Source organism: Phymastichus coffea, unplaced genomic scaffold (genome assembly GCF_024137745.1).
Source record: "Phymastichus coffea isolate CEN01 unplaced genomic scaffold, Cenicafe_Pcof_1.1 PCOF00112, whole genome shotgun sequence".
Classification (NCBI taxonomy): Eukaryota; Metazoa; Arthropoda; class Insecta; order Hymenoptera; family Eulophidae; genus Phymastichus; species Phymastichus coffea.
Window position 1 is genome coordinate 113,009 of NW_026706923.1, and position 9,551 is coordinate 122,559.

General features: G+C 30.8%; 2 protein-coding genes across 2 annotated transcripts; one reads left to right on the forward strand and one right to left on the reverse strand.

Moving 5' to 3' along the window:
- Positions 1-451: 451 nt before the first annotated feature.
- Positions 452-2,474, reverse strand: LOC131670604 (glucose dehydrogenase [FAD, quinone]-like). Its single transcript, XM_058946325.1, has 3 exons — positions 2,238-2,474; positions 1,762-2,073; positions 452-1,681 (listed from the first exon to the last, which is right to left on the reverse strand). The coding sequence occupies exons 1-3, from the start codon at positions 2,472-2,474 to the stop codon at positions 452-454; spliced, it is 1,779 nt and encodes a 592-aa protein (XP_058802308.1).
- A 1,926-nt stretch (positions 2,475-4,400) lies between these two features.
- LOC131670601 (glycosylated lysosomal membrane protein A-like) lies at positions 4,401-9,469 on the forward strand. Its single transcript, XM_058946320.1, has 6 exons — positions 4,401-4,816; positions 5,471-5,728; positions 5,792-5,995; positions 6,066-6,296; positions 6,592-6,863; positions 6,951-9,469. Exons 1-6 carry the CDS (start codon positions 4,733-4,735, stop codon positions 7,123-7,125), a joined length of 1,224 nt encoding a protein of 407 aa, XP_058802303.1. The 5' UTR covers positions 4,401-4,732; the 3' UTR covers positions 7,126-9,469.
- Positions 9,470-9,551: the final 82 nt, after the last annotated feature.

Here is a 9,551-nt window from a genome sequence, read left to right on the forward strand (position 1 = left end):
GAGCGCGCCATAGTCAAAGGATTAATGTATAATTTACTAATACACTCAATCTTACCTAGTAAGGTCGTTATATACCAACGTTCTTCGCAATTTTATTGCGACATTGTTACTTTTAAAGTCTACTAAACATTTTTAACGAAGTTAAATCCACAATTATTTTCTACAAAATAACTATTCTTTTCCGAGTCGGGAACAAATATTACTATTATTGCACTTATAAGGATTTTCATTTGAAATACCATAATGTGTAACGTAAAAAGATTTCAACTTGTTTCATTGAAAACCATACGCCCGAGTGTATCAACACAAATTTATTTTTAAATTTAAGTAATGCAAAGTGTACATACATAACATTACATTATTTGACCAGAAGTCATTTGTCCACTCATATGATCATGCTATATTTTATCAAGAGGTTAAAAATCATATTGAAAGAAACTGCAATCGCCACTTATAACCAATCATTTTTAACCAAATCGCTTCCCTTTTCGCCAATCATTATTGCGGGAGCATTAGTGTTTGCTTTTACTACTGTTGGCATTATCGATGCGTCAATTACTCTCAATCTTTTGATTCCGTGAACTTTTAATTTTGGATCCACTACGGCATCTTTTGAAATACCCATTTTACACGTGCCGACACCGTGCATTCCAGCGCCTATGGTAATTTTTATCAAACAGTTTATATAACTTTCACTGTTGAAGTCAAATTGTTCACAATATTTTATAGGTTTTTTCAACAAATTAATTCCGTTATCTCTAAGTACTTTACTACGATCTAATCGACGAGCAAATTTGACTCCATCCACCAAAACTTTCATATCTTGTTCGCTAGGAAGTGAATCAAAACGAGCTGTTGGATTACCTCTGACAGGATCGGTTTCGTTCAATCGCACGTAACCTCGATGATTTGTAGATAATAATATCAAAATAATTTGAAAACTATCAAGGTACGGACCTGTTATATTGGATTGTCGATTGCGCAAAACAAAATATTGTAAGTCAGCAACACCAGGTCTTTTTTCGAATTTACTTTGCTGGTAAGCGACAATACCCGCGCCATTCGGAATAGACCACGGACCTTTGTGTTCATTAAACCAATGGACTAAATCATTTTCGACTGTTTGACAAGATGTAGGAGGCGAAACCTTCTCATTATCAAAAATAGCTGCTTGTACCATTACGTGATCTTGAAAATTGCGACCCACTGGAAGGTCCTTCATAATTTTAATGTTGAATCGTTTAAGATATTTGGTTGGTCCAACTCCGGATAGCATCAAAAGTTTAGGTGACTCTATCACCCCAGCGGAAAGAATAACTTCTTTAGATGCGTATGCTTCTTTAATTATGTTACCCGATGAACTTTTGATTTCGTATTGTACACCAATAGCTTCTTTAGTTTTGGGGTCTATAATGACCTTAATAACTTGAGCCTTTGTTTTGATAGTCAAATTTTGTCTAGTACTACGGATAGGTCGAATAAATGCCTTATTTGAGCTCATTCGAGATCCTTGAAAAGTTGTAAACTGAGCTGGGCCCACACCGACTTGATTTCCAGTATTAGAATCAGTTTCATTTAAACCGATATCTTTCCAGGCGTTTACAAATATAGGAAAGTAACGATCAGTTTGAGGAGGCGGTTCCACAGTCAAATATCCACCAGTTCCGTGATATTTCGAATCCTAAAACAGTATCCAATCAAAACGAACCATAAATATAATGATAGATATTTAAAAAATAATTGATAAAATAATTTCTCTACCTGAAATCCTTTTGCATCTTCAGATTTTTTAAAGTAAGGTAATACGTCATCCCAACTCCATCCCGTATTCCCAAGTCTAGCCCAATCATTATAATCTTCTTTATTACCACGAGTGTAAAACATGCCATTTATAGCACTACTTCCACCCATAACTTTTCCTCGGGTATATCTTTGTGCTAGTGAATTTTTTGATTGAATCGAATCGACAGAAATTTGGTATTTATAATCCAAACTGCTGTCAACGAAATTAAACCACATGCCTGGAATATCAGTCTCTATTGGTTCTTCATTTCCGGCCTCGAGTAATAGGACCTTTAAATAACATCAATATTAATACGAGTGAGAATAAAAAAGCAAAAGCAAATGATTCTATGCCTTCAGCAAATCGTGGAAAGAAAGTGGTAGAATTTAGTGTGTCGTAATAGTACATATGTATTAATTATAATGCGAACGTTTGTAAAAACTGAACGGTATACCTTCCATTTCATATTTTCACTTAAACGATTTGCGACAACGCATCCAGCACTTCCAGCTCCCACAATAATAAAATCATATTCTTCGCGGCTATGATCGTTGTTGTTTTTTGGGGTAAATAATTTATTGTTAGAGTAGCCCAAGTGATGTGTTACACAGCTTAGAAGAGTTAATATTCCTAGTTGATTGCAAGTATGTCGAGCGCAAGACTCGCTGTAATTAGTTGTTAGTCCAGCCATTCTGGTTTTTGTCCCAAAACATTCAGCACTGCGATCTACATTGAAAAACTGTTATTTATAAACGTAAATCGTATTTCGAACTGATTATTCATGCGAATAATGATATACTATCATCATTAGCGAGACGAATTGAATCAATATTATCACTGTAGTAACCTTTTGCTAAAGTCACCTTGTCCTTATTACTTAGAATTCTTTTTACTGATAAAAATAAAATGATTTATTTGGGAAAATTTACAAGCTTTCGAGGAAAAATAACAAAAATTATGAGTACAAACATAGGATTTGTCACACGTGTGATTATCATCCAAGATGATTGATTATATTATCAATGAATAGAATCTCAGTATAGAGGAAGCTATGGTTCATTATGCTAGCTTTATATTTTTAACGCATATAATGTTGTATTTATGAAAAGATGTACATATTTTTCGCACTTGAATTTACACCCTGTATCAGGTAGTTTTAATGTATTCTTATAAACATCGAATTATTATACCTGATCAATTTTAACAAAAATTTTGCAACTGAAAACACAATAACATTTTCATCAGATTACGTCGAAAGTGTTTTTAAGATTGAAACGAAGTAAGTCCGGTTAATTCATTAATATAGATATAAGGTGACGTACAAGTAAACACCATTAAACTTTTTTGAATAACAATAAGTGGAAAAGTCGAGACTGGAATGATATTGATACAATCAATATTTAAGAAGTTACGGTGATTCGCACGAGAAAATTTTTTTAGATAATATTTATCTCATAAAAATGCAAGTTTCAATTTTTCCATGTATTCTTTCCAGAGCATCGATCCGTGCTTATTTTTGGATCGCAATGCGATGTTAAAAATCTGTTTAAAAAAATGTATCCACGTAAATAAGCATATGCCCTGCTAATGTGCGCGACTTCCCACACAGCATTTACAAATTTACAAAAGAAATTAGAACGCGGGGTGAAAAGTGTCCCAGGTTACGCGTCTCCCTCGAGAAAAAATGAAAACATTTCATTAATAATTATTTTGGAAGAACTTACCCTAAGAACTTGCATCAGAACTAACGTAAGATATCACATAAGTTCCTACGTAAGTACTTGCGGGTGTTTTTCGAATTAAGAATTAGCCATCAATGGTAAGTTCTTACGTAAGAACTTATCGTCTATGGTTTTACAATCACTACCAAAGGTAAGTTCTTTCGTAAGAACTTACGTAAAAACTTATTTAAAAACTTACTATCAATTGTTTTACAATTACTATCAATGGTAAATTCTTGCGTACCAACTTACGTAAGAACATATGTGATATCTTACATTAGTTCTTATGCAAATTCTTAAGGTAAGTTCTTCCAAAAAAACTTACTCTCATTTTTTCAGGAGGGCTGGAAGAAAGTTTCTTTCGCAATCATGAAATAACATAAAGTTTCGTTAATATTTTATAAAAAAAATTTCTTCGTGTAAAACTGTTATATGTACGAAAAAACGTGTTGTTACAAATAATTCGATGTTGAAACTGCTGTTAACCTGTTTTTACACAATTTACATAAATCACTAAATAACTAAATAATTTATTTCTAATTTCATAAGATATTCTTATAAAAGTGTAAAAATATAAAATAGATCATAGTCCAAGATACAGTAAAATTAATGGGAGAGTAGTGAATAGAAAGCAATGTAATGATAAGTAATATTTTTCACTTTTTCATAACGTTATATTTCTTCCAAATTCAAATTCGATTAAGAATTACAATAATATATATATATATATGTTAAAAATATTTTTGCAAAATGTGAGTAAAGATCTAACTTACCAACAGATGATAATCTGTTTATCCCCACTGCTTTTTTTTAAAAGTTGTGTTGTCGACTTCCCCCTCCCTTCATCACTTCAACGCATATGTGTCATTTCATTTCAATACAATACATACATTCTGTACTACTTTAGTACTAGCCTATATTAGTATGTATAACCTCGGTCGTGGTATGTGCTAAAGTATTTTTTTCTCAATCGTATAAAAATCACAAATGTTAGTGCTCAATTATTTTCGAATCGTATTATTCGTTTAGTTTGATATTATCAACGTCATTGAAAATACTGAAGTTTATATACGCTGACGCATATTTTCCATTGCATTCTCCAAAAACGTTTTATCGTCTCAGTGTTCGATAGTGAGATTTAGTTACGTCGCAGATGTATTGTTTGCGCGTTAGCCTAAAGTGACTGATTTAATAAAAATTTTGAAATAACAATTGTCATAAAGTAATAATGATTGGTACAAAATATCAAATATTACTACTTGCTGTTATTTCTTTAATTTTTATTGGTCGCTCCAATTGTCTGAAAAGAAATGTAAGTGTAATTTAATAATTAGCTGTTTCATGTTTCTTTTGTTCCAGTATATAATACTTTGTTACTAATTGACATCTGAGTCATAATGGTTTGATCATTACAATTTTATCACAAGTGTGACTCAATAAATATTTTTTCTACTAAACATTTTTTTTTCCATTTTATTTATTTCAAGTCTATTTTGTGAAACAAAAGTTAGCAATTCTCTCTATAAATATATTTCATTGTTTCCTGTTGTGATTGTGTAGCTAATATTGGTATGAATTTATATTTTAGATTGTGCACTTTATAATACTAAATATAATTAAACTTTAATTTTACTTATTTAAATGCTATTAAATATGCATATGCATTATCGATCTTTCTTTAACTCGATAAAATATTAAATATTTTATATAGATAGACTTAATGATATATTTTAACTCTGTTGTTATAATTCATTTCTTGTAAAAATATAATCGTAATATTCCCCCAGCATGGTAACTGAATCTGTCACTAAAATTTTATTGAGTAACAAAATTACGTTCGATATAAATTAACTAATACATTTACCATTGATAATATTATCATTTATATGATGTTAATTTTACTGTCATAAGAAGAATAGGAATATATTTATTTTATAATAATATTTATATACATTTTTACTTTTAGCTGGACTATGCATTTAATGAAGGCTGTGATATACTTTGTAAAGATAAAAATGCAAAACTTGGACATGTCATTGCCAATGGATTAAATGATACATTACACTACCTCTGGGATTTTACAGATATTCCAACTATATTTATAGCTCTTACTTCTCACAATGCGAAACTTCATATTAACTGGCATGAATATTTGAAAGGCTCCCAGTATTCTGTTAATTTCACAGAAAAGCCATTTTATACATTTGGGGTGGCTATTGACAGGGTAAGAAATAATATTTTCAAAATTGTTTGAAGCTAAAGTTAAACTTTAATAATTCTTGTATAGATTCTAGAATTCCAGGATGGTAGTGATACTGCGAGAATTGATACAGTTAAAGACAATGATATCAAAGAGCTACTAATGAAAAATTTTCAGTGGCACCATAAAAATTTGACGAAACATGATTCATTTGTTGAATTTTATACTGAAGCTAACAATTACAAAGATCCTGATACTAATAAGACTCGAAAAGGATCATTAAAATTTTTGGTTAGTGTTTCTAATTATAAAACCTTGTAATTTTATAAAGTATATATGACATTTTTTTCTACTTATTTAGGTACATGGATTTGGTAGTCAGAATCACTCATTTTTAATGCCATGTATGCTGCATTCTGAGAATGCAACTCAAGTTGACATAATAGTTGACAATTTAGAAACAAGTGAAAATTTTAATCAAAGCCGATTTGCCTTTGAATTAATAATTGTAAGTGAACACAATGCTAGTTCAACATTAGTAGTTGATGCAACAAAAAAACTTGATGATGAGTTTACACCTGGTACCTTCGAAGTATGTACCTATTTATTTATATCTATTTTCGATACTCCGTGCGCAAAGTGCGTTTTTCCCGCACGCTCGGCAGAAAACGTGCGTTGAAAATCGCACTTTCCACACATCGTATCAAAAAATACAGTACGACACATGTTCGGGAAATAGTTTCTCGTCTCGTGTGCCTTTCCACCCTCGCTTCGCTCGAGAGTAAACGCCACACGAGATAAGAATCTGCTTTCCCGCACTTGTATCGTAATGTACTATTATTTTTCTTAATTAGATTTATTGATATAAATATTCTGGTATTCTCAAGGTCATGAAATTAAGGACACCTAAAATAAATAATAAATTAGGTTATTTACAATGGAGACCAGTGTCTTATACCCACATAGATCGTGATGTCACAAATTCTACTGGTACAGTTTACTATCCTTTACAAAAAGCTGTAGTCGACAATTACTTTTCTAACAACTTACTGTACAAATACTATGGAGAAGGTATGTATGATGTTCTAGTCCAAAGAATGAATATCTCAATGGGAGAAAAACGAGATAAGTTTTATAAAGCAACTAATTATACTACATGGTGAGATATAATATTATCAATAATAAATAATATCTTTATTATCTAAAAAACTTATTTAGTAATTATTATAAACTTCTTTTTTTATAGGACTTACATTGTTGGGTATGGAGTTCCTCTAGATGAAAAATTCTCTGTCATGGTCATATTAATGATAGCCATTGGTGTTGGTCTGCCGACGATCTTGTTAAGTGTAGCAGCAATTTATGTTTGCTTACGCCAAAGAAGACAACAATCCAGATATGAAGAACCAATTTTAAGATAAATATAAAACCACTTGTTAATTTTCTTAAATGCAAAAGAAGCAATACCTCAATTGTGCAAAAACTATTTCATATACCCAGGTGGTTTTATGACATGATTAACGAAGATTACCAAGGAATTTTTTAGATTGAAAAAAATATTCAAAACTATAAAGTAACATTTACCATATATTGATGTTATATCTATGGCTGGTAATGTTCACGTTGGTTTATAAAAATACTCATGTTCAATTGCCGATAGTGTCCTTATTACACACCCGTGTAATTTTTTGCTATTTGGCGATATTAAAACTCGCATTTAATAACATACGTATCTATATTTTTAAACGATATCAAACATTAAAGAATTGCTATAAAGTAACTACTCGCTGAAAGAATTGTTAAGATACTTATGCACGTTAATTTTGACAATTCGAACGGAAAGAGAGCATTTCAAAAATTTGAGTTCAAATTAACAAGATTTATATGTGTGTGATTGTACGTCAAGGTACTGGAGCTAAAGTTCTAATTACAATAGTTTGAGTATATTAATTGAAAGCTGTATTTTCAATGAAGACTCTTCATATCTCAAACGCAAAAATTATTTGTAATTATTATCAATTACTGTCCTATTAATGGAATAATAGTAATTGGTTATGGTGTTATTTTGTGTTCAGCAATTGGTTTATATGTTAAAACAACTTTCCAGAACTTGTAAGCAAAATCATGACGAGTATTTAGTTCTCGTAATTAATTTAGAATAATTTTAGTTCAATGTCTGTCGAAGACAATTAAAATATCGCAAAATTAATTAATGTTGTAATTTTAATGTTTTAGATAAAATCATAAGCTAAAACTTAGAGCTAAATCTTGTTGCTTAAGTTATAGTATTTTAGTATTATCTGGAATATTCTGTAGAATTGGAACATTCGATGACGTTTTATCTTTCTGTAAAAAACGTACAGTCGAACTCCCGGCACTTCTCGCTCTCGGGAGTAGCTCGCCCCGGCACTTCTCGGTGAGCGGCAGCCAATCAGAGCGTACGGCCAGGTATGGGCATACTGTAGCTTGCCGCGTGGGCCCTTTGGGGCACTCAAAAATAGTTAGTTCAAAATAAGCAACTGCGCCTTATATTAAACAAAATTCATACGTTAACAACGAAGTATAATTAATATGACAGTCAACTTTTTTTTGATAATTTAAAAAATTGAACGCAAATAAATTTTATTTATGATTTCTACATATGTATAGGCAATAATTAGTTATTTAATTTCTTTGTAAAACATGAACGAACGAAATACTTCTTTTTCTTAATACCATATTTTTTTATATTTTTGTTACATTTTTATTATAAAAATAAATCGCTAAAAATTTTGTTTATTATAAAAATAAATCGGAAAATTTTTTTTTCTTTAAAAAAATTAAAAGCATCAATTGGTTTGACGAGAAAGTCTAAGACATTCTCTATCGCGTTTTTTTTGTCAGATTCTAATTTGTTAGTGTAAAATCATTATAAAGGGGTTCATAAGTTTAAAATCGGATTATCTGCATCCATAAAACTAAAAGTTTAATGTCGGATTATGTATGTGTATCCATAAAACTAAAAGTTTGAAGTCGGATTATCCATACATATTCGGAAATCTATTGAAATTATAAAGAGGGAAGAATAAGCCTTCCAATAAGGCCGTAAGAGAAAGAGAGACCCCCTGGTACGCAAGGGGCAGTGTACGGTCCTGCCCCTTGAGAAGTGCTGCGGCGAAGCCAGCGAGAAGTGCGGGGGCGCAAGAAGTGCCGCAACGAGAAGTGCCGGGGGTTCGACTGTATATCTACTTCCAGAATTAATAGTTTCAATATTGTAGATAATTGTTGAAAGTAATGCGTTTAACATATATTTTGATACGTTTGGTGAATCTTCGCGATATACCTATAAGATATGAAAATAATGCCTGTACGTGTTATTTTTTTATCAAACTATTAGTAGCTATCAAATTTTTGACATAAATTCAGTGTACTCAAAATCTTCCATGTACCTATTTTTATATCACGAAAAAATTTATATATATATAAGTTTGCTATCTAATCATATCTCCTTGTATGAAATGATGATAAAAAAGATACAAATATTTTCTAATAATATATGTTGTCATTTACCTTTATATATTTTACAACAGTTCAAGATTCTAGAATAATTTGAAATTTGAAAGTTATGTTATGGATTTAAAAGTATATTGAAAAATACGTAATTAATAAAATCAGAGAAAACTACTCAACAGTATTTGAATACCATATAACTGTCTTTGTCGAAAAGTTACTATGGAATATAAAATATAAAGTACTATTCATATGCATTGATGGATTGTCTATTAAACGAGAAACAATCATAAACATGGTTCATTGCGAAAAAATAAAAGTAAGGTTGAAATGACAAATGGTAAGTCAAACGTTTTTT

Excerpts from the sequence above, each read along its gene's own strand:
- LOC131670604 (XM_058946325.1), bottom strand. The coding sequence starts at position 2,474 with ATGGCTGGACTAACAACTAATTACAGCGAGTCTTGCGCTCGACATACT. Across the intron at positions 2,074-2,237 it reads GTGAAAATATGAAATGGAAG|GTCCTATTACTCGAGGCCGG; the intron begins GTATACCGTTCA and ends TGTTATTTAAAG. Across the intron at positions 1,682-1,761 it reads AAGATGCAAAAGGATTTCAG|GATTCGAAATATCACGGAAC; the intron begins GTAGAGAAATTA and ends ATACTGTTTTAG.
- LOC131670601 (XM_058946320.1), top strand. The coding sequence starts at position 4,733 with ATGATTGGTACAAAATATCAAATATTACTACTTGCTGTTATTTCTTTA. Across the intron at positions 5,729-5,791 it reads TTGGGGTGGCTATTGACAGG|ATTCTAGAATTCCAGGATGG; the intron begins GTAAGAAATAAT and ends ATTCTTGTATAG. Across the intron at positions 6,297-6,591 it reads TTACACCTGGTACCTTCGAA|GTCATGAAATTAAGGACACC; the intron begins GTATGTACCTAT and ends GGTATTCTCAAG.